The sequence below is a fragment of the Symphalangus syndactylus genome, chromosome 7, assembly GCF_028878055.3.
Source record: "Symphalangus syndactylus isolate Jambi chromosome 7, NHGRI_mSymSyn1-v2.1_pri, whole genome shotgun sequence".
Lineage (NCBI taxonomy): Eukaryota > Metazoa > Chordata > Mammalia > Primates > Hylobatidae > Symphalangus > Symphalangus syndactylus.
This window is the reverse complement of record NC_072429.2, coordinates 39,205,888-39,231,354: the sequence shown is the minus strand read 5'-3', so window position 1 is coordinate 39,231,354 and position 25,467 is coordinate 39,205,888. Positions and strand designations below refer to the sequence as shown.

The window sequence follows — 25,467 nt, the reverse complement described above, 5'->3', positions numbered from 1 at the left end:
GGCAAGTGGGGACATCTGGTCATGCTATTGGTATAAAACCTGTTTCTGCATCAATGGGCATTTCACATAATAAATGTGTGATGTTGTGCCAGCTGTTATGCCTCTGAGATAGACTTCTTCCTATTTGACTCATGAAGTTAAATGGAATCTGATTTGTTTCTCTTCACCAAAAATTTTCACTTGAGAAACAGATAATTGGATGGGCAAACAGTGCTTGAGTAGCACAGGTATATAACTAACTGTATACTAACTATAAAAAGTCATGGGTAAGGTCAGTTTTAAAAAAATAATTGATTTCCTTGGTGCTTTTATTTTACAGAGTAAGCCTTTTACTTGATTATCACACTCCAGGAACACACCATTGGACACATCTGTGAATAAGGGTTATGTCTGGCATTCTCATATTGTGAATATTATTAGCATATTTCCTTTAATGCTACTGCTTATAAGGTTTTTGCTTCACTATGGCTAAATTCTATAAACAAGCTACGAGTATGGCTCTAAGAGGCATGTGTTGGTGGCTAGTCTATTATTCTGAAAAGCAAAAACTGTTGCTTTTCTTCATTCCTTGAAGGTAAACTTATAGCAGGAGAATTTCGAGAAAGAGTAATGGACGAATTCCCGTTCCCGCTATTTCTATGAGATCAGACATCAGAGCTACCTCTGTGGCCATGAGGAGATGCCCATGACTTAATCTGTAATGAGAGTCTTAATCCCGGCAGTGTGGTGGGCAGATCATGCCATTTGGAGTCAGACACCCTGACCTCTGGTTTTGACTTGCCATAAATTGGTTATATAATTTTGGGCAAGTTGTTTAATTTCTCTGAGCCACTGTTTTATTATCTGTATAAAAGGGGATCATAACATCTGTAGTGTCTGTCTCATAGAGTAATTATGAGAATCAGATGAAATGATGGCAGTGGAAGTGCTCTAGATATGGTGCATACAGATATTATGCTCTAGATAAGTGCTGCACACAGCTGAAGCAATTTTTCTAGGTTTGTTGTTACCACCTGATTCATACTAACTGTGTGCATTGAAATAAGCAATAAAGAAGGGATATTACACGTACCCTGAGTAGGTGTTCAAGTACCACAAGGGAAGAATGAAGAGTATCTCTGGCATAAAGGATCTTTAGCCTCCTTACTAGACTTAAGGGTGAGGAGAACTGAAGTCCAGTGAGTAGAAGGTGAATCATAAACCTCATCTCTAGTCAAATATCTAATCAGAAGCCAACTGGATTATTTTTGAAGTGGTTGAATTTGCTACCATCTGTGAAATATGCAATGTTGCTAATTAGATCCTTATTTTCTTTGGAGTAAGATTATTACCCCATTATCACAAAAGTTTAGGAAGTTCAGACCTGTAAAGTGTACTGAGCAAAAGAATTGTGAAAAAGTTTACATTGAATTCCAACAATGAACATGATCTTAATCTCCCTTCTTCCAAAATTTTTGAGGGTTTTATTTAGAGAATGGCGAGGGTGATGACGTTGATAGATTTTGTTTTCTCCCCTTTTTGTTTTTTTTTTAAACCTCAGCTGGATGAGGACTGAATGGGTATTGTCAAGTTTTGGGGGAAGAATAGCCTTAACTTTGACTTCTTCCTTGAGCCAGCCCTAGGGTAGCTTATGAATTAGCAGAGAGAGAGCTAAGAGCTGGCCATTCACAAGTGTGGAAAATGGAAGATATTAAGTGTGGTCTTTGACAAACAGGGAAGCTGAAAGCAATCCCTGCCTTCTGTGGGGCTTCCTGCCAATCACTGGGAAATTTATTATATGTTATCGTTGCCTCATTCAATCCTGAAGAACTAAATAGCCCCTTCTGAAATGAGAGAAATTCAAATTTAAAATTTTGCAGAGAATGTATACTTTGGGTCCGAAATTTTAAAAATTACACTTTCAGAATTTGACTTACACTTTTTTAGTGTTTCCTTTTTCACATAAGTGACCTCATTCGTTCCTCATGGAACCCATGGGAGGAAGAAGGGGCAAGTGTTATCATCCCTGTTTTAGAGATATGGCTTAGACAGAAGAGGTGAAGTTATTTACCTAAGGTCAGATGAGTACCTGAAGACCCACCCTATATAAAAATCTGGATGCCTGATGGTCTGGCTACTTGAGCCCACCAACTCCCTTTAACCTCACATATACGGATAATTATAGAAGCAATCTGGGATGAACCAAATTCTAACCATTGTTGCAGGAAGGGCAGATAGTTTGCTATTTTCTTCTTGTGTGCCTATGGAAGCTATTATAAAACAGCCATATTGTTTTACCATACAGGGATTCAGGTAGCTACTTTCAATCAATCTGATTGGAATTCCAGACAAAAACCTCTTGGCATCCTTGCTGTTTCCCTCAGCAGAATGTTCCTGGTGTCTTGGGCCAGACTTTTTATCATTATTATTATTATTATTATTATTACTATTATACTTTAAGTTCTGGGATACATGCACAGAACGTGCAGGTTTGTTGCCTAGGTATACATGTGCCATGGTGGTTTGCTGCACCCATCAACCCGTCATCTACATTAGGTATTTCTCCTAATGCTATCCCTTCCCTAGCTCCCCACCCCCCGACAGGCCCTGGTGTGTGGTGTTCCCCAACCTGTGCCCGTATGTTCTCATTGTTCAACTCCCACTTATGAGTGAGAACATGCAGTGTTTGGTTTTCTTTTCCTCTGTTAGTTTGCTGAGAATAATAGTTTCCAACTTCATCCATGTCCCTGCAAAGGATATGAATTCATCATTTTTTATGGTTGCATAGTATTCCATGGTGTGTATGTGCCACATTTTTTTTTTTTTTTTTGAGACAGAGTCTTGCTCTGTCGCCCAGGCTGGAGTGCAGTGGTGTGATCTTGGCTCACTGCAAGCTCCGCCTCCTGGGTCCATGCCATTCTCCTGCCTCAGCCTCCTGAGTAGCTGGGACTACAGGCTCCCACCACCTCACCCGGCTAATTTTTTGCATTTTTAGTAGAGACAGGGTTTCACCATGTTAGCCAGGATGGTCTCAATCTCCTGACCTGGTGATCTGCCTGCCTCGGCCTCCCAAAGTGCTGGGATTACAGGTGTAAGCCACCATGCCTGGCCCTCTGCCACATTTTCTTTTTCCTGTCTAACAATGATGGGCATTTGGGTTGGTTCCAAGTCTTTGTTATTGTGAATAGTGCTGCAATAAACGTACATGTGCATGGGTCTTTATAGTAGAATGATTCATAATCCTTTGGGTTATACATCCAGTAATGGGTTTATAATTTATAATCCTTTGGGTTATAAATCCAGTAATGGGATTGCTGGGTCAAATGGTATTTCTAGTTCTAGATCCTTGAGGAATCACCACACTGTCTTCCACAATGGTTGAACTAATTTACACTCCCACCAACCATGTAAAATCATTCCTATTTCTCCACATCCTCTCCAGCATCTGTTGTCTCCTGACTTTTTAATGATAGCCATTCTAACTGGCGTGAGATTGTATCTCATTGTGGTTTTAATTTGCATTTCTCTAATGCAGTGATGATGAGCTTTTTTCATGTTTGTTGGCTGCATTATGTCTTATTTTGAAAAGCGTCTGTTCATATCCTTTGCCCACTTTTTGATGGGGTTGTTTGTTTTTTTTCTTGTAAATTTGTTTAAGTTCCCTGTAGATTCTGGATAATAGTCCTTTTTCAGACGGATAGATTGCAAAAATTCCCTCCCATTCTGTAGGTTATCCGTTCACTCTGATGAGTGTTTTTTTTTTTGCTGTGCAGAAGCTCTTTAGCTTAATTAGATCCCATTTGTCAATTTTGGAATTTGTTGCCATTGCTTTTGGTGTTTTAGTCATGAAGTCTTTGCCCATGCTTATGTCCTGAATGGTATTGCCTAGATTTTCTTCTAAGGTTTTTATGGTTTTAGGTCTTATGTTTAAATCTTTAATCCATCTTGAGTTAATTTTTGTATAAGGTGTAAGGAAGGGGGTCCAGTTTCAGTTTTCTGAGTATGGCTAGCTGGTTTTCTGAACACCATTTATTAAATAGGGAATCCTTTCCCCATTGCTTGTTTTTGGCAGGTTTGTCAAAGATCCGATGGTTGTAGATGTGTGGTGTTATTTCTGAGGCCTCTGTTCTGTTTCATTGGTCTATATATCTGTTTTGTTACCAGTACTATGCTGTTTTGGTTACTGTAGCCTTGTAGTATAGTTTGCAATCAGGTAGTATGATGCCTCCAGCTTTGTTCTTTTTGCTTAGGATTGTCTTGGCTATATGGGCTCTTCTTTGGTTCCATATGAAATTTAAAATAGTTTTTTCTAATTCTGTGAAGAAAGTAAATGGTAGCTTGATGGAAATAGCATTGAATCTATAAATTACTTTGGGCAGCATGGCCATTTTCATGACACTGATTCTTTCTATCCATGAGCATGGAATATTTTTCCATTTGTTTGTGTTCTCTCTTACTGCCTTGAGTAGTGGATTTTAGTTCTTCTTGAAGTGGTCCTTCCCATGTAAGTTGTATTCCTAGGTATTTTATTCTCCTTGTAGCAATTGTGAATGGGAGTTCACTCATGATTTGGCTCTCTGTCTATTATTGGTGTATAGGAATGCTTGTGATTTTTGCCCATTGATTTTGTATCTTGAGAGTTTGCTGAAGTTGCTTATCAGCTTAAGGAGTTTTTGGGCCGAGACAATGGGGTTTTCTAAATATACAATCAGGTCATCTGCAGACAGAGACAATTTGACTTCCTCTCTTCCTATTTGAATAGGCTTTATTTCTTTCTCTTGTCTGATTGTCCTGGCCAGAACTTCCAATACTATGTTGAATAGGAGTGGTGAGAGACAGCATCCTTGTTTTGTGCCAGTTTTCAAAGGGAATGCTTCCAGCTTTTGCCCATTCAGTATGATATTGGCTGTGGGTTTGTCATAAATAGCTCTTATTATTTTGAGATATGTTCCATCAATACCTAGTTTATTGAGTGTTTTTAGCATGAAGGGGTGTTGAATTTTATCAAAGGCCTTTTATGCATCTATTATCATGTGGTTTTTGTCATTGGTTCTGTTTATGTGATGGATTACATTTATTGATTTACGTATGTTGAACCAGCCTTGCATCCCAGGGATGAAGCCGACATGATCATGGTGGATAAGGTTTTTAATGTGCTGCTGGATTTGGTTTGCCAGTATTTTATTGAGGATTTTCACAACGATGTTCATCAGGGATACTGGCCTGGAATTTTGTTTTTGTTGTTGTGTCTCTGCCAGGTTTTGTATCAGAATGATGGTGGCCTCATAAAATGAGTTCGGGAGAAGTCCCTTTTTTTCTATTGTTTGGAATAGCTTCAGAATGAATAGTACCAACTCCTCTTTGTACCTCTGGTAGAATTCAGCTGTGAATCCGTCTGGTCCTGGGCTTTTTTTGGTTAGTAGGCAATTAATTACTGCCTCTATTTCAGAACTTGTTATTGATCTATTCAGGGATTTGACTTCTTCCTGGTTTAGTCTTGGGAGGGTGTATGTGTCCAGGAATTTATCAATTTCTTCTAGATTTTCTATTTATTTGCATAGAGGTGTTTATAGTATTCTCTGATCGTAGTTTGTATTTCTGTGGAATCAGTGGTGATCTCCCCTTTATCATTTTTTATTGCGTCTATTTGATTCTTCTCTCTTTTCTTCTTTATTAGTCTGGCTAGGGGTCTATGTATTCTGCTAATCTTTTCAAAAAACCAGCTCCTGGATGCATTGATTTTTAGAAGGTTTTTTTGTGTCTCTATCTCCTTCAGTTTTGCTCTGATCTTAGTTATTTCTTGTCTTCTGCTAGCTTTTAAATTTGTTTGCTCTTGATTCTCCAGTTCTTTTCATTGTGATGTTAGGGTGGTGATTTTAGATCTTTCCCACTTCCTCCTGTGGGGATTTAGTGCTATAAATTTCCCTCTAAACACTGTTTTAGCTGTGTCCCAGAGATTCTGGTATGTTGTGTCTTTGTTCTCATTGGTTTCAAATAGCTTATTTATTTCTGCCTTAATTTCGTTATTTACCCATTAGTCATTCAGGAACAGGTTGTTCGGTTTCCATGTGGTTGTGTGGTTTTAAGTGAGTTTCTTAATCCTGAGTTCTAATTTGATTGCACTGTGGTCTGAGAGATTGTTTGTTATGATTTCTGTTCTTTTGCATTTGCTGAGGAGTGTTTTACTTTCAATTACGTGGTTGATTTTAGAATAAGAACTATGTGGTGCTGAGCAAAATGTATGTTCTGTTGATTTGGGGTGGAGAGTTCTGTAGATGTCTATTAGGTCTGCTTGGTCCAGAGCTGAGTTCAAGTCCTGAATTTCCTTATTAATTTTCTGTCTTGTTGATTTGTCTACTATTGACAGTGGGGTGTTAAAGTTTCCCACTATTAATGTGTGTGAGTCTAAGTCTCTTTGTAGGTCTCTAAGAACTTGCTTTATGAATCTGGGTGGTCCTGTATTGGATGCATATATATTTAGGATAGTTTGCTCTTCTTGTTGCATCGATCTCTTTACCATTATGTAATGCCCTGCTTTGCCTTTTTTGATTTTTGTTGGTTTAAAGTCTGTTTTATCAGAGACTAGAATTGCAACCCCAACTTTTTTTTTTTTTTGCTTTCCATTTGCTCGGTAAATCTTCCTCCATTCCTTTATTTTGAGTCTATGTGTGTCTTTGCACATGACTGTATTCAACAGTACACTAATGGGTTTTGACTTTTTATCCAGTTTGCCAGTTTGTGCCTTTTAATTGGGGCATCTAGCCTGTTTACATTTAAGGCTAATATTGTTATGTGTGAATTTGATCCTGTCATTATGATGCTAGCTGGTTATTTTGCCCATTAGTTGATGCAGTTTCTTCATAGTGTTGATGGTCTTTACATTTTGGGTTGTTTTTGCAGTGGCTGGTACCAGTTTTTCCTTTCCATATTTAGTGCTTCCTTCAGGAGCTCTTATAAGGCAGGCCTGGTGGTGACAAAATCCCTTAGCATTTGCTTGTCTGTAAAGGATTTTATTTCTCCTTCACTTATGAAGCTTAGTTTGGCTAGATATGAAAATCTGAGTTGAAAATTATTTTCTTTAAGAATGTTGAATATTGGCCCCTACTCTCTTCTGGGCTTGTAGGGTTTCTGCTGAGAGATCCACTGTTAGTCTGATGGGCTTCCCTTTGTGGGTAACCCGCCCTTTCTCTCTGGTTGTGCTTAACATTTTTTCCTTCATTTCAACGTTGCTGAATCTGATGATTATGTGTCTCAGGGCTTCTCTTCTTGAGGAGTATCTTTGTGGTGTCCTCTGTATTTCCTGAATTTGAATGTTGGCCTGTCTTGCTAGATTGGGAAAGTTCTCCTGGATAATTTCCTGAAGTGTGTTTTCGAACTTCGTTCCATTCTCTCCATCACTTTCAGGTACACCAATCAAACGTAGGTTTGGTCTTTACACATAGTCTCATATTTCTTAGAAGCTTTGTTCATTTCTTTTCATCCTTTTTTCTCTAATCTTGTCTTTACACTTTATTTCATTAAGTTGATCTTCAATCTCTGATATCCTTTCTTCCACTTGATTGATCCAGCTATGGATACTGCATGCTTCAAGAAGTTCTTGTGCTGTGTTTTTCAGCTCCATCAGGTCACTTATGTTCTTCTCTAAACTGGTTATTCTAGTTAGTAATTCCTCTAACCTTTTATTAAGGTTCTTAGCTTCCTTACATTGGGCTATAACATGCTCTTTTAGCTCAGAGGAGTTTGTTATTACCCACCTTCTGAAGCCTACTTCTGTCAATTCATCAAACTCATTCTCCATCCAGTTTTGTTCCCTTGCTTGCGAGGAGTTTTGATCCTTTGGAGGAGAAGAGGCATTCCAGTTTTTGGAATTTTCAGCCTTTTTGTGCTGGTTTTTCCTCATCTTCATGGATTTATCCACCTTTGGCCTTTGCTGTTGGTGACCTTCGGATAGAGTTTTTGCATGGTTGTCCTTTTCATTGATGTTGATGCTATTGCTTTCTGCTTGTTAGTTTTCCTTCTAACAGTCAGGCCCCTCTGCTGCAAGTCTGCTGGAGTTTGCTGGGGGTCCACTCCAGACTCTGTTTGCCTGGTTATCACCAGCAGAGGCTGCAGAATAGCAAAGATTGCTGCCTGCTCCTTCCTATGGAAGCTTTGTCCCAGAAGGGCACATGTCAGATGCCAGCCAGAGTTCTCCTGTAGGAGGTGTCTGTCGACCCCTGCTGGGAGGTATCTCCCAGTCAGGAGGCACGGGATCAGGGACCCACTTGAGGAGGCAGTCTGTCCCTTCACAGAGCTTGAGCGCTATGCTGGGAGATCCACTGCTCTCTTCAGATCCAGCAGGCAGGAACGTTTAAGTCTGCTAAAGCTGCACCCACAGCCGCCCCTTCCCCTAGGTGCTGTGTCCCAGGGAGATGGGAGTTTTATCCATAAGCCCCCGAATGGGGCTGCTGCCTTTCCTTCAGAGATGCTCTGCCCAGAGAGGAGGAATCTAGAGAGGCAGTCTAGCTACAGCAGCTTTGTGGCCCTGTGGTGAGCTCCACCTAGTCTGAACTTCCCCATGGCTTTGTTTACACTGTGAGTGGAAAACAGCCTATTCAAGCCTCAGTAATAGCGAACGCCCCTCCCCCCACCAAGATCGAGCCTCCCAGGTTGACTTCAGACTGCAGTGCTGGCAGCCAGAATTTCAACCCAGTGGGTCTTAGCTTGCTGGATCCATGGGGGTGGGATCCGCTGAGCAAGACCACTTGGCTCCCTGGCTTCAGGCCCCTTTCCAGGGGAGTGAACGGTTCTGTCTTGATGACATTCCAGGTGCCACTGGGGTAGGAAATAAAAACTCCTGCAGCTAGCTCAGTGTCTGCCCAAACGGCCTCCTAGTTTTGTGCTTGAAACCCAGGGCCCCTGTGGTGTAGGCACCTGAGGGAATCTTCTGGTCTGTGGGTTGCGAAGACCGTGAGAAAAGTGTAGTATCTGGGCTGGAGTGCACCATCCCTCACAGCGCAGTCCCTCATGGCTTCCCTTGGCTAGGGGAGGTACTTCCCTGACCCCTTGCGCTTCTGCTTCTTGGGTGAGGCAACACCCCACCCTGCTTTGGCTTGCCCTCCGTGGGCTGCACGGAGTCTAACCAGTCCCAATGAGATGAACAAGGTACCTCAGTTAGAAATGCAGAAATCACCTGCCTTCTGTGTTGGTCTGGCTGGGAGCTGCAGACTGGAGCTGTTCCTATTTGGCCATTTTGCTTGGGAATTCCAGGCTTTGGCTTTTTTTGTTGTGCAAGCCTGTGTAGCTCACTGCAGCTTGTTCAGCATCCCACCCTGAGCTCTGTCTGTTCTCCCACCCCACACGCATTTCCAAGTGCCCTCTGTAAAAGCCATGTTGTTATATCCCTCAAAAACACTAGCTGACTTGGAAGAAGCAGCCACTCTTTGAGATCACTGGGTAAGTGAAAGGACAACATGATTATCACATATCAACCCAAGTTTCTGAACTTATTGTTAAGGTGAAACTGCAGCACAAGGATGAAAGGTCTTCTTATGAATGATAATGGGAAAGGTAAAACAAAGGTGCTAAAAGATTTTTTTAAAAAAAGAGCAAAGTAGGGTAACAAAACTCAGAAGAAACTTTCGGAAAGGAAATGAAGATAAGGAAGGGGAAACTAAGGAAAGAAAACACAGAAAAAATAGGAAAGCAACACAAAAGACAAACATGTGAAGGCTAGGTTACTGATGGCAGACGCTTTGCTGGCATTCTGTCTGACTAAAGGTGAAAGCTAGGTTTACTGTAACTACCCCTGCCTCTGCAAGACACACAATAACTGAGAAGCCAGGAAGAAAATACAGTGAGCAAAATCAATATTGCTTTCTGATTAAACAAATAATAAGATAGTTATTGAATTTGACACATACCTTTTCTTCTAAGTCCTTTATTTGTCTTTTCTGGATGTCTGTTTTATCTTCTAAGTCACGAATTCTCTGAAGAAAGAAAAGAAAAGAAAGAAAGCATCAGTAGGTGGTAAGTTGTGCGGAAAAATAATTTACCAAATGAAAACACGAAACTTCCTATACAAACCTGAATATTTGTATAAGCAGCTGGAAACATCGCATGTATGTTTTCCCCACCCAAAAACATGTTGCATGTTTCAGAAATTATCTATGTTTCTGGTAGAAAATCATTGTTACTGATTATCTTTTCAAAAAATATTTGCCACCTTTTCTACTGAGCTTATCCCTGTAGACCCCTTCCTAGTGAGGTGTAGATTCCACACCACTGACATTGAGTTTGGCAAAGAGACTTGTTTTGGCCAGTGTAATGCGAGTTGGAATAAGATTTGGGAATATCAAATCCTTGTAGAGGGTGTAGTGTGTCTCAGAACTAGAGAGCAAGAAACAAGCTTTGTTATGAACCATTTGGATTGAGATTTTGATTGTTTGTTACCACATTAAAAATGGCTGAGGCTGACTCATATAGATGTAAACAATCCAATTGTTCTTTCTTAACCTTTTTCTCTTAACCCCATTTCAACCCTGTTTCAGGATAGAATTTTCTCACAAAACAGAATTGGTAAATTCTCATAAAACAAAGTAGAGATTACACATCAACAAACATTCCCAGGAGGGAATTGGTAAATTAGGAAAACACCAGAACATAACAAGCATAACACAAGTAATCCTAAAGATGAAAAGTTCCAAGACGGTCTTTGAACTTATCTCTCAATTATGTAACAAAATTCCACTAATTTAAACACCAAATATTTGAAGTCAACATTACATAACAATTATTTACAAGTAAAATAAAGTCTTCACATTTATATCTGGCAATCTAAAGGGTTTTGTGTTCGTGTACATGGTTATATAATGCAGGCTCTTATTTAATACCTCTGCTGGGAAGAATTAGAAAATAGAGAAATGGAGTCCATGGAGAAAACACTAGAAGCCAAATGGAATGATAATATAGAAAGAGAGGTTTTTATAATGCAATGGTAGGAGAAAAAAAGGGCAGCTAGAACAAGGGGTACTTGAACTTGGAAAGCATATCTCCCTCTCTTTAAAAGAGTAGATCTCAACTGTTTGTCTCTCCCTGCCCCAGCCAGGGACATTTGGCAGTTCTGCACATTTTTTAAAGTTAGTTAATATGTTTATTTATTTTAAGTTGTGTAATTCAGTGGTTTTAGTATATTCACAAAGTTGTGCAACCATCACCACTATCTAAATGTCTTGACATTTTTGTACTGTCACAACTGGGAGTATGTGCATCTAGCATCTACCGAGTAGAAGCCAGGAATGCTACTAAGCATCCGATAAGGCACAGAACAGCCACCCCTCCCCCTAAAAAAGAATAAAGAATTACCTGCTTCAAAATTTCAGTAGTGCTGAGATTGAGAAACTCTTCTTTAACGTAAGGGGGCTAAGGTTTGTGCAACAAGAGATGGTGTGTTTTGGTCAGAGTGAGACCATAAAGGCTAACCTTGAAATTATACCATTATGAATGCTGGAGAAAGGGATGGGACTGGAATGTTGATGGTGTGTGTATACATGTACGATGTGTGTGCTGGTGTATATTTCCATAGTGCTGTCAGTGCTCCATAGCTACACAGTAAAAGAATAAATTTGCTAGATATTTCCACCTTGAGTGTTCAAGTAATTCCTTGGCATGTCTGCTGGATATGGAGGCAAGTACTATATGGACAAAATCATGAATATGTAAAATTACTGCAGTATCCATTCAGCCATCACATCTATGCTTGTTGGGCACCTCCTTACATGCTCATGACTGTGCTGAATGTAATGGACAATACAGATCAGGCACCAGTTAGTTCCCTTTTCAAAGAACTATCAGATCCAGATGGAATAACAAAATTAAATAGAAAAGGTAAACAATGGAAAAAAACTGAATAACTTTATCACCCATCTCCAATTCCTAGTGCAGTGTTTAGTATGGAGAAGGTGTCCACACATATTTTTTTGTCAAATAAATGTGTTACGCTACATCATATGATGTATACTTGATTTCTTTTTGCTTCCCATCCCTTTGCCATCCACCCAACAGAAAACCTTGTTGGATCCAAAACATTCCTTTTCTACCCACTTCTTTTTATCTCTACTGATACCAAGTTCACCAAGTCATTGTCTTCCCTTGTCAGGGCTGGTATGGCAGCTTCTACCTGCTCTTCCTGCCTTTTATTTTGACCATCTTACTCCATCTATAGCAGCCATTGTGAACTCTCAGAGTGTAAAAATGATCTCCATGGTCCCCTGAGTTTAGGCGGGTGGGGAAGAAAAGAAGGAAGAGTTAGTTGAGTTGTACTCAGAATAAAACTCAAACTCCTGCAAAGCCCTGTGTGATGTGGCCCTTTCTTAGCTCTGCAATGTCTCCTCCTATCAACCTCACTCTGGCTCTGTGTGTTCCTGACATTCTAGCCTTTGCTCTGTTCCTTGACTATTCCAAACTTATTCCCATGACAGGGACTTAGCCCTTGTTGTCCCTGTCTTCTGGGACATTTGGCCAAGATCTTTGTGTGGCTCATTTCTTGGATCTTAGGTATCTTCAGAGAGGCCTCCACTGACCAGCCAGCCTAAAGTGGCCAGTCCTACTCCCAAACTCACATACACATTGTATACGTTTCTGCATAGCACTTATTGCCACTCTCAGAAATTGCCTCAGTCATTGTTCATTTGTGCTGTGGCTCTGTCCCTGTCCCTCTGTGAGATAGATGAGAGTAGTGATCTGTATGTCTTTGCTTACCATTATACTCCCAGCACCTGGTACACAGCAGGGCCTCATTAAATGGTTGTGAATGAGTGCACAACAGCATATAGAATATAGATATCTTGAGCAGTATGTGGTTCATTTTTAAAATTTTCATGAGGGAGAGGATCCTGAATGGGTTGGATCTTAAACTGGGACTGGAAAAATGAGAACACTTGGATCAATTTAATGGAAACGAATGGACACTTTAGGATGAGCAATCATGCAACAAGGGCTTAGAGGTGGAAAATCACAGCACAAGTGGGACCAGGATGTTTTGCATGAGTGGAGAGGGAAGTATGCTCTGGGGTTGGGTCAAATCTGGTTTTGGAGGAAGGGGCAGTCAGCTACTGAAGGACCTGAAGAGACCTGCGTAAGACTCTGCTCAACTGGAAATTGGACCATGGAGGCTTTGGGGCAAGAATGTACCATGAGGAAAAATGAGAAGAATCTGTGCTGAGATGTGCGGTGGATTGAAAAGGGGAGAGCTAGAACTAGGTCCCCATGGCACCTGCATGTACTTTTAAAAATGCTATTTATTATGATATATCATAATTATTTTTCTTTGTGTTAATCATTTTATAACCATCTATGGGTCCTACGTTTTGTGAAGGCAGGGTCCACGGTGAATTCTCTGTCTAGCACAGTACTTAGCACCTAGGAAACACATTTAAAAGTTTGACTGAATAAATGCATAGGTGATGGAGTCAGATTCACATAGAGAACATTTGGCAGTACCTGGAAGCTGGTGGAACAATGAAAGGTCCTGCACATGCCTGGGGTGACAAAAATGAACAAAATGGACCAGTATCAAAAACATTTCAGGGGAAATGCCAGTTGGATGTGGTGCTGTGTTAATGCTTACAGAGAAAGAATAGAGAAGACGCCAGTGTTTCTAGCCAGAGTGTTGAGATACGGTAATTCTACTGACTAAGACAGGCAGATGGGGAAAGAGAAGAGAAGTAAGGATAAGAACACATCAGTTCACTCTTAAACATTCAAGCAGAACTGTGTAATACATGGTTAGTGATATACTTGAGAAGTTAGAGTGTATTACATAGTTATATGTAAAAAATCCTGGCCAATATCTTCTGGAATAATTCTATGAAACTCAGCTATTAATTAAAAGGGAAGAAGAAGAGTAAGAAATAACTGGGAAAGGCATATTCTAATGAACATTTGTTTAGAAGATGGATGGAAAATGTCAATGAAACTCTCTGAGGTTCAGAAATGTAGTGTACTACCAGCACTACTGGATAACTTAAAACCAACTCTTTCAGGAGAGAAGTATCTCAGCTAAATGGTAAAAGAAATACTCAAATGGAATAAAGTTTTTATCATAAATAAATTGAGATAACTATGAGTCCATCTTAAAAGTAAACACTTCTGTGTTTCCATGACATAACTCCCAATTTGTTGAAAGTAATTACATGCTATTGCAGCGCAAGAAATTTGTGCAGAATACATTTTTATCCCCTGCTAGAAGAAAAGAATGCATGAAGCAATGCAATGATGCCATAGAGTCTATTATTAAAGACTTTAAGAAGTCTTTCCATGGGTCAAAACTCAAACTTTTGTGATGGAATCTGAAGGGGCATTAATAGGAACATGTATGTATTTATCATTTCTGGGACACGTGGCTTCAGAATTCTCCACCTACTTGGGTAATCTGTTAGCCTATAAAATCCACAAAGCTCCTGCTTGCATCTGAAGTGTGCTGTGTCATGTCCCCCATGAATTGTTTTTATTTGCCTCATAAAAGAACCCCTACTTCTTTTCCACTTACCTTGATCACTGATGACCACACGATTCTTACCGCCTATTCATACCATCTGAATTTTGTACCAGTTGCTTCTTATAGCTTCTGAGGATTGAATACTATAACCTGACACTTTCAATGCTGGAGTCCTCATTGAATCTGTATTTTGACCAGGACCTCAGCCCTCAACTGTCAGGCTATGGCATGAATAAAGTGTTGCAATTAAAAATTTTGGCTGGAAATTAGTATTGGGTGCCTATTTTGGACCTTGCTGATGAATCACATAAGTCATGGATGACGGTACAATACAGTGGTTAGACACACTGACCTTGGAGTTCAGCAGACCTAGGCTGTCATCCTGACTGTTGCTTACCATCTGTGTCATCTTGGGCAAATCACTTAAGCATTCTTATCTTCAGTATTGTTATCTCCAAAATTGAGATAATAAAAATACTTACCTCATAGGGTTATTATGAAGATGAAATGATGTAAGTAGAGCCCTTAGTTTAGTTACTGACATAAAGCAAATGTCAGTAAGTAAACAGCAGCTGCCGGGCTTTGTTGGTGGTGATGTTTGTAATGTGAACGGTCCTTGCTCTATTTTACACTATTCGGATTATTATCAGGCTTGTTTATGGACTGGAGTGAGCAGTACATGGGAAGCACTATTTTTGCCCTGGAGAGTGTCCTGCTTCCCTGCATAAGGCAGATAATCAGAGTCCATGAAATTCAAACGGTATTTCATGAAAACGTAGTTCTAAAAATAGTAACAGTATTCAGTCCTTCTGAAACGCCAATTTTCTCAAGATTGAATTATTATAAAACTGTCATTTTTGTATGTGCATGAAGGTAGAAAACAATGGTTATTTATTTTACTCTCTGAAAATAACTTGTATCTCCTGGGCTTCTCCGTACCCATACTCAATACCATGTACCTAGTACTAAGTTCCATTTGCTAGTACTAACCCTACGCAGAGGCAGTGACTCAGTCCTCACCTGATGGGCTTGCTGTAAGAGCTCCATTCTCTCCTGAAGAATCTGACAGTCATACTCTCTGCTCTTCCTCAGCATTTGCCGCCGTAACTTTTCTACTGCCGTCCTCAGCTCCTCTTGCTGTTTTTCACTTAATAATTCACCAAACTTGATAACAGTTTCTTGCTGTAGAGCATTGTACAAAGTAGCTTCTAGTTCCTGGATTCTCTGGCAAATAGAATTAGAAAAGTCTAACTTCGGAACTTGCCATTGATATCTGGTGTGGGAGTGTGTGCTATGTATGTATGTGTGTATGGCTGTCAATTTTAAGCTTATAGGATCTTAGCAAGAAAATAATTTCAAAGCTTCTCTAGCCTAATTACACTTCTGAAAATCTCCTTTTATGAGATTCCATAAGGGTTATCTAGCCAATTCATGAACTTCTCTAGTGAGGGAACATTTGTTCTTTCTTGGGACCCTGTCCATTTTATATACTTTTCCTTTTTAGAAAGCCCTCGCTTTGTTATAATAACTGTACTTCCTATCCTAAAGTGTAGCTGAGAATAAATGTGTTCTCACTTCTACTTGACTGCTCTGGCCAGGCGCGGTGGCTCACACCTATAATCCCAGCACTTTGGGAGCCTGAGGCAGGCGGATCATCTGAGGTCAGGAGTTCGAGACCAGCCTGGCCAACATGGTGAAACCCCATTTCTACCAAAAATATAAAAAATTAGTCGAGTGTGGTGGTGCGCACCTGTAATCCCAGCTACTCAGGAGGCTGAGACAGAAGAATCGCTGGAACCTGAGAGGCAGAAGCTGCAGTGAGCCGAGATCACACATTGCACTCTGGTCTGTGCAATAAGAGTGAAACTCCATCTCAAAACAACAGCAACAAAAAACAAACAAACAAAAACCAACAAGACAGCTCTTCATATATTTAAAGACATCTACCATGGTGGCCATACTTCTAGAAATAAATAGTCTAAGTTAGAACAAAATACTTAAAATTGGAGATATATCTTATGCACAAAATACCGCCCCCGTTTTATTAATACATGACAAACCTCTGGTACTTGAAGATGGCTTTATGGTCTCCATATTTTTTCTTGAAATAAAATTGAAAAATAAAATCCAAAAATGACCTGAAGTTTTGGAATTGGTCTGTTTTCAAGTTCTCTGAGATTTATGGCTGCTCTCATTATAATATTTCTCTGAGTCTTTCTTTTGTAGATGAAGTATGCACTGCCTCTTATATCTGTTTCTTTTTCTTTCTTTTTTGATATGCTTCAGATAACGGTTGCTAAAATCTACAATCTTATCCCTTCTAAGTTTGACAGAAGTGACCAGACATGCTTTGGTGAGAAATATTTTCCTAGCTCTTGTCCTGGGCTAAGCAGATCTCATCTTTTTAAGGATAAATATGGTTTTCTGAATGAGTACTCAGTAGTCTCGGGACCCACATAAACACACAACTTAATTTCGTACAGGTAGAAGAGGCAAGGGTGAAAGGTAGAAGTGAAGCAAAACTCACTTCCTTCTCTGTCTCTAATTAGCAACAAATGCCCATTCTCTTCTTTTCCCATCAAACAAGCTCAGAATCTCTTACTCATTTTGGAATGCAAAGACAAGTTCATCTTTGTAACGAGCAGGGACTAAGTGCTTCACTCTTTCCCCAAAAGTGACTCAAGCTGCTTCCAGGAAAGCATTATAAAAACCTCTGCTAGGAATTCTTTGAAATGTTCCTTTAATTTGCTCTTTTTCTTTTGATTCATAACTATGAATTAATGGAGGGTGGAGCATAAGGAGAGAAGAAATGTGGACTGTAGTTCAGTATGAAGAAGTGTGTAATAGGAATTTGGTAGAGGGGAATGGATCACATGTGCTCCTTAATCAGCATAATCTTCTGTGGGAGACAAAAAGGCACAGCCCATTTACCATGGAAGCCTCAGTTGCTGTGGCTGGATTATGGCAGGCCACAGGACCTGGAGTCAGATCTACACACTACTTATTTATCAACTTGGGCAAAGTTCTTATATTCTCTAAATCTTACTATCCTCCTATGTAAGATATGAATAATAATCTTACCTATACCTCACAGGGTTGTTGTAAGAGATAAATGAATTAAAAATACCCATAACAAACATTAAACACATTATTCCACCACTAGATCAGACTCCCAAATGATTGGATTTGGTTTAATAAAATTTCTCTTTAATCCACATTGCCATCCAATCTGTTCTTCATTTAATATTATCCAACAACATATATTTAATTGTTTTTGTTTTGTTTCATTTTGAGACAGGATCTTGCTCTGTTGCCCAGGCTGGAGTATAGTGGCACGATCACAGCTCACCAAAGCCTTGACCTCCCAGGCTCAATGAAACCTCCCTCCTCAGCCTCCTTAGTGGCTAGTACTACAAGGTGCGTGTCACCATGATTGGCTAATTTTTGTATTTTGTATTTTTATTTTTATTTTTTGGAGATATAAGTTTTCATGCTGCTCACACTGGTCAGGAATTCCTGGGCTAAAGGGATCTGCCCACCTTGGTTTCCCAAAAGTGCTGGGATTACATGCATGAGGCACCACGTCTGGCCTTTTAATCATTAAAAAATGAAGTATAATTAAATATTTATTAGATATTATAAGAATATCTTATAAGAATCTTAGAATAAGTAAAGAACTAGGAATGTATTTGTTCTAAAATTAGATCTGAAAACCAGTAAATGAATGAACTGCATGTCGTGATCTATTCAAGTACATAGCATGGAAAATTAATTAGGATACTTTATTCCACAGTACATAACTGTAAATACTTTGGGTGTCTCTATTGCTTGTTGTACCTACCATATATGCTTGGTCAAGAGCTTGCTTTCTGTAGTCTAGTTCTTCCTCCAGATAGCCTTTGATTTTGCAGAACTGTTCCTATAACAAAGGGCCACATTGATAGAGTCAGCTTAGTTAACTAGAAAGTGACATACAAATGGCATTGATTAATGTTTCCTCTAATTCTACCATAAGACAAATCACTAGTATTTGTAGAGTCATAAATTTTGTCTGTTAGGGAAATAGTTCAACTCTCATAGTCTCACACAGGAATGTGAAAATCAATGGAAAGCAGCATAAAAGATATAATGAAAAATCCACATAGAATGCTCTAAAAGATTTTTAATCTGAGAGCACGTGATTAAGTATAGATTTTGACTAGTGTTTAATAATAATAAGCCTATCTATATAAATATATTATGATAATATATTTTTGTAAGAATGTGATAAAATGTAACATAGCTGGCTTGCATAATCAACAAGTTTAACTGATTCAAATTCATCTGTGTACAACTAGCAAACATAAGGACAAAAATAGCAACTTAAAGAGTGGGAGGGATTCCACCCACACGGCTGCTTAATGAGTGGGTGGTCTGCTTTTGCCACAAAGACAGTGTGAGCTGGGAAAAATCAATCTCATGTTCCCTCTCTTGTTCTCAGTTTCTGTGTGCTTCTCATATTATGAGCATCTTGCCATTAGCACTTAAAACTGTATTTTGGGTACGACATAGTCCCAAGCACAAGTCAATTGTTTCTTTGGGTGCTTAACTGAAGGAACAAAGACTTCTTCCAACTCTGAAGAAAAACTCAATGGTGCTGACTTTTGAGAGATCATATATCTGTATGGAGTAATTTTGCTGTTGACTTTGCTGGTGACCGCTGAATTCCAGCACCTAGAACAGTGCCTGATACAGGCTAACTGCTTAATTAATATTTGCGCTTTTAAAGAGTTTTCAAGGGTAATTTTGAAGAGAAATTGTTTATTTGGAAAGCTTTCTTGGCCAAATATAAAAGTAAAATAAAATAACAAACTGTTCTTTTTATATGCCTTGACATTGGAGCCGAACCTCTTAGTAAAATGTGAGCACTGAATAAAATATAAGCAAATAATTTATAAGCTATAATGTGCTACACAAATGCAAGTTGTTTTTATAGGATTCCCTGATCCAGTAGGAATCCACTACATGTTTTCTAGTTATAATGATAACATTAATTATAATCTTGTTATAAATTTCTTTTTTTTTTTTTGAGACAGAACTTTGCTCTTGTTGTCCAGGCTGGAGTGCAATGGCGTGATCTTGGCTCACTGCAAACTCCACCTCCCGGGTTCAAGTGATTCTCCTGCCTCAGCCTCCCGAGTAGATGGGATTACAGGCGTGTACCACCACGCCAGGCTAATTTTGTAGTTTTAGTAGAGACAGGGTTTCTCCATGTTGGTCAGGCTGGTCTCGAACTCCTGACCTCAGGTGATCTGCCCGCCTTGGCCTTCCAAAGTGCTGGGATTATAGGCATGAGCCACTGTGCCCAGACGAATCTTGTTATAAATTTCTATGCATTGCTGTAAGTTAATAATAACCAATTTTTAGACTTGGCGAGTAAAAAGAAACTTTTAAAACTGTGGTAAAATGCACATAACATTTACAACCTTACTCATTTTTAACTCATTTTTAAGTGTACAGTTCAGTAGTACAAAGTATATTCATATTGTCATGTAACTAATGTACAGAATTTTTCATGCTGCAAAACTGAAACTATACCCATTATACAACAGCTCTATGTTTCTCCTTCTCACCTTCTGGCAACCACAGTCTGCTGTCTGTTTCTAAGTTTGATTAATCTAGCACCTCACATGAGTGGATTCATATAGTATTTATAATTCTATGAATAGCTTATTTCACTTAACGTAGTGTCCTGAAAGTACATCCATATTGTAACTTGTATCAGAACTTCCTTCCTTTTGAAGGCTAAATAATATTCCATGATATGTATACACCACCTTTTGTTTATCTGTTCATCCATTGATGGGCATTTGGGTTACTTCTACCTTTTGGCTATTGTGAATAACGCTGCTATGAACATGGGTGTATAAGTATCTCTTCCAGACTCTGGTTTCAATTCTTTTGGATACACACCCAGAAGTGGTATTGCTGAATCATATAGTAATTCTATTTTGATTTTTTTTGAGCAACCACCATACTTTTTTTCATAGTGGCTGTACCAGTTTTACATTCCCATCAATAGTGAAGAAGGGTTTCAATTTCCCCTTATCTTTGCCAACACTTGTTTCGTCTTTTTGGTTGTGGGAACACAGGGTCTTGATCTGTTGCCCACGCTGGAATGCAGTGATACAAAAATAGCTCATTGTAGTCTCCACCTGCTGGGCTCAAATGATCCTCTTGCCTCAGCCCCCTGAGTAGCTGGGACCACAGGCACGTACCACTATGCCCGCTAATTTTTTTTTGTAGAGATGGGCTCTCACTATGTTGCCAAGGCTGGTCTCAAACTCTTGCACTCAAGCACTCTTCCTGCCTTAACCTCCCAAATTGCTGGGACAGGTGTGAGCCACTGCACTAGGTCTTCTGTTCTACTTTTTTTTTTTTTTTGATAAGAGCTGTTCTAATGGATGTAAGGTGGCTTAGGGATTTTTAAAATCAGAGTTACACCTTCCATTTCTGTAATTTTTACTTGTTAATTAAATACAGTGGAAAAATTATTTAGCCTAAGAAAGAAAACATAAGAAAACTCAATTTTCTTTGGCATTAGTTTTGGATATTTTCCAAAAACTAACATTTTTGGGGGAGAATATAGCCTGAAATTGTTTGGTACTTCTGGTAATTTTTTTCCATCTTCTGTACATAAAATAATAATGGGAAGATGACAAACTTTCATCAGTGCCAGATAAAACTGGTAGAGGCAAGTTTAATTTTCCATTTGCCTTGTAAATTTTTCTTAATTTTTACAATATCTCATCTTATACTTACCATGTCACTTTCCAATTCCATCATTTTCTGGTGTAGGGCAGCCTCTGCTCCTTCAATCTGCTGGATCCACTAAGGGGTTAACAAGACAAAAGTGTTTGACATGGCTGCTTGATATGGTGTATATCTGTGTGCCCCCATGAGGTGCTCAGTCTCCTCCCCTTATATCTCAGGAAGCAGACTGAGAACTGAAGCAAAAACAACACATTTTTTGTTTGTTTTGTTTTTGAGACGGAGTCTCGCTCCGTTGCCCAGGCTGGAGTGCAGTGACGTGATCTCGGCTCCTGCAACCTCCGCCTCCCACTTTCAAGCAATTCTCTGCCTCAGCCTCCCGAGTAGCTGGGATTACAGGCACCTGCCACCTCTCATGGCTAATTTTTGTATTTTTAGTAGAGACAGGGTTTCACCATCTTGGCCAGGCCAGTCTTGAACTCTTGACCTCATGATCCACCTGCCTCGGCCTCCCAATGTGCTGTGATTACAGGTGCGAGCCACCATGCCCGACCCACATTTTTATCTCATAGTTCAGAAACGACTACAGTCTTCCTTGTATTCATTCATTCACCCATTCAACAAATGCATTTATGGATGACTGGCAAGTGTCAGGTGCTGTACCAGGTCCTAGGGCTGCAGTGGTGAACCAGATCAACAAGACTCCTGCCCTTACTGGAGAACACCGTGGGAGGCTTTCTTGTAAGTGATAATTGCACTGGGGTCCAAAGAATGGGTGAGAGATGACTGGGAAAAAATGAAGAGGAAGTTCCAAGCGGAAGGGACATCATGTCCAATAGTTCTATTGTTGGAGGAAGCAGGATGAGAGAAAGAAGGCCAGGTACACTGGAGAATTGGGACAACGGTAATTTTTCAGTATATAAAACTGATTACAGCAAAGTGGAGATGAATTATTTTTGTGAAGTGGAGGTGTTTTAAATCACATAAAAACTTATCTTTCCCAGTACTCAGAATATATGATATTTATGTTAGCATTGATAAACACTCTGAATGCAGACTTTGAATAATATGTGACCCTACCATATACAGGTTTTTATAGAACAAATTATTATAATGAATCTCTAGCAAGTTAAATGTCAGCTTATATTTTAGGGAAGCAGTTGGGCATAATAATTAAGTGGGTTCTGAAGACAGACTACCTTGGCCGTAATTTCATTTCCAGCTTTTCATGGGTGGGTGAAAGTTTACCTGATTTCTCTAAGTCTCAAGTTTCTTGTCTGTCAAATGGGATTAATAATAAGTAAAGATTAAGGAGGTAAAAAACATGAGGCAATATCCATTGTGTATTGCATGTACTAGTGGTATCTCACTACAAGGTACTATTTATTTATTTATTTATTTATTTATTTATTTATTATTTTTTGAGACAGAGTCTCGCTCTGTCACCCAGGCTGGAGTGCAATGGCACGATCTCGGCTCACTGCAACCTCCGCCTCCAGGTTCAAGCGATTCTCCAGCCTCAGCCTCCCAAATAGCTGGGATTATAGGTGCACGCTGCCATGCCTGGCTAATTTTTTGTATTTTTAGTAGAGACGGGGTTTCACCGTGTTCCCCAGGCTAGTCTTGAACTCCTCAGCTCAGGCAATCCGGCCGCCTCGACCTCCCAAAGTGCTAGTATTACAGGCATGAGCCACTGCGCCCTTCCGCAGATAGTTCTTTCTAGGGTACCTGTGATAAATTATGCAGCACAGCGAGCATTTCTATACACGACAGCCTTGCTACTTACAAGGGGATACCATGTTCAACCACTTCTTGGTTGTGGGGAACATGGTGAAAGAAAACAGGCATGCCGAGACTGGAGAGGTGCTAATCTCTCAGTTCTTTGTACATACACATGGTTTCCCCTTGAAACAAATTTCAGTCAATCATGGGTTTTGTGTAAATAGACTCATATTGCAATTGTACCCATCCAAAACCTAAAATCCTTCATCTTGCTTGCTGTCCATTTGTTATCAAGAAACATATTTTTTAAAATCATGTTTTTAAGAGTACCGTGAACTAAAGTCATTATATCATGAGCGTTAGATATAGATTTGTGTGTTGGTTGCTGTTCCTTCCTACTTGTGTAATCCAGGACAAGTTACTGAATATCCCAAGCCTCAGTTTCCTCATGTATAAAGTAAAAACAATGGTACCTCAATGTATATTATTTGGGTGGTGGATACACTAACAGCCAAGACTTCACCACTACACCATGTATCCATGTAATAAAAGTACACCTGTACTCCGTAAATTTATACAAATTAAAAAATAATGGCAGCTGTAGAATGGTTGTAAGGAACAGTGGGATAATGTACTTATGGCACTGAGTGCAGTATCCAGCCCCTAATATGTTCTCATTCAAGGTCACTGCCATTATTTTTAATACAAAGTGACAACTGGGTTTGCTTGTTGGAATTTTGTCTAGGCTCAAACTCTGGCTAAAGATCATACTCCCATATGATAGAGTGCTATTCAAATTGGTAGTCTCAAGACATTCGTTGTTGATGTTTAGAGTTACTTGGATGTAGAAACTTTTATCTGTGAATCCCACAGACAAGAGGTAAGTTTAATCTGTGCATTGCAAAAGTCTGCACAAAAGGCAGCTGAACAGACCGTGAGCACTTTAGGGAAGGCTTGTGTCTTGTTCATCTGGTTCCTAGCTTTCTACCACAGTGCTAAGTACAGAGTCATCACCCTATATTTGTTCAACTGGTCCCTATACCTTTCTTGCAAAAAAAGGTAAGCAGAGGCATGGGCTAATTTGCCTCAGCTCTGACAGCCCAGCTCCCATGGGGTCTGCAAAGCCTATTTTCTGCAGGAGGAGGAGTTTAGTGCAAGACGTAAGATCATGGGCTTTAGAACCAGACTCCTTGGGTGTGAATCCTGACTCCATCAACTTCAGGCTGTGTGACCTTAGGCAGTTATCTACCTTTTTTGTGCTTCAGATTCCTTGTGTGAAATAAAGGTCACAATAGTACCTAGTCTCCAGCAGTTAGAAAGTGCCTATCTCAAAAGGAGCACTGCACAAGTCTTGGTTCTGGTAAGTACAGTTGTACTGCACCCACGCAGGGCAGGGAGCAGAAGATATTTCTCCCATCAATCTCAGTAAATGTGAGACACACAAGGCTGTATTTCCTTTCTTTCACCTCCTCAGTCCTCATCTTCCATAGAATCAGCCCATGTTTTGTTTGTAGCCCTAAACCAAGGCGATTTTTTCTTGCAATAAAGAATTGCAGCCCTTCATGATTCCAGCTGAATACGGCTCTCTCACTATCATTGCCAGATGATAGCAGCACAGGAGGCACAGACTGTGTTTTTTTCATTTTTGTGTTGTCACTGAAATGGTGTTTTGTGAGCATTCACAAATTCACACCTTTGCTCCTTCAGTTAACATTTATTCATCACTTACTACATGCGCTGGACTGGTGTGAAAAGCTAGGGCAAAAAACGGGGTGGGGAGTGGAGAGACACAACTATTTGTCCTCATGGGTGTTAGAGTCTAGCGGTAGTTAGATGGGACCATATGACAAATGCAAATGGATAGTGCAATGCAATTGTCAAAAGCCATGGGAGCAGTAGCACAGGCCACTGTGGGAACATAGAGCAGGAACACCTAAGGGGGCTTGGGTGAACAGGCAGGCTTCCTCATGTATAGGGAGGTCTGATGATCAAGATTTAGCCAGGCAGAGGTAGAAAGACAAGATGGGACTACCTTCCAGGTAAAAAGATCAGTGTAAAGGACCAAGAGTGGAGAATGGAGAGAGAAAGAGAGACAGAGAATGGAGGGAGAGAAGAGAGGGGAGACACTAGAGAAATAGGTAGATAAGACTCAAATCCCAGAGGGTCTGTATGCCAAATTCTAAATTTGGACCTTCTGTTAGAGATAATGCGGCATTTGCTGGGGAGGGATCAGAGAAACTGATTAGGTCTGTAATCAAACTATGTAGGAAGTAAGTTTTTTTAAAAGAAAAAATTCCAGCTTTCATTTTATTTCACATGTGAATACTTCAATGTGTATCTCTAACAGATAAGGCCTTTCTGTGAGAAAAAAAAAACAACCCTCAAGGTTATTGGTACACTTTACAAAATTAACATTAATTACTTTTGTCATCTGATACCCAGTCCACATTAAATTTCTCCAGTTGTCAACAAAATGTCCTTTTTTAAAAAACACCTGGTTAAGTGTCTTTTTATTTCATAGCTATACTTCTTTGTTCTCC

The 25,467-nt window shown here is 39.7% G+C and overlaps 1 protein-coding gene across 5 annotated transcripts in view; it reads right to left on the bottom strand.

Moving 5' to 3' along the window:
* The window catches only part of JAKMIP2 (janus kinase and microtubule interacting protein 2), a 186,205-nt gene that overhangs the window by 11,272 nt on the left and 149,466 nt on the right, over positions 1-25,467 (bottom strand). For all 5 annotated transcript variants that reach the window (XM_055285732.2, XM_055285729.2, XM_055285731.2 and 2 more), the window contains 4 exons: positions 21,257-21,325; positions 18,297-18,374; positions 15,476-15,679; positions 9,882-9,947 (listed from right to left, as the gene is read on the bottom strand). In XM_055285732.2, the coding sequence (XP_055141707.1) occupies positions 9,882-9,947; positions 15,476-15,679; positions 18,297-18,374; positions 21,257-21,325 (417 nt within the window). The remainder of the gene's footprint in view (positions 1-9,881; positions 9,948-15,475; positions 15,680-18,296; positions 18,375-21,256; positions 21,326-25,467) is intronic.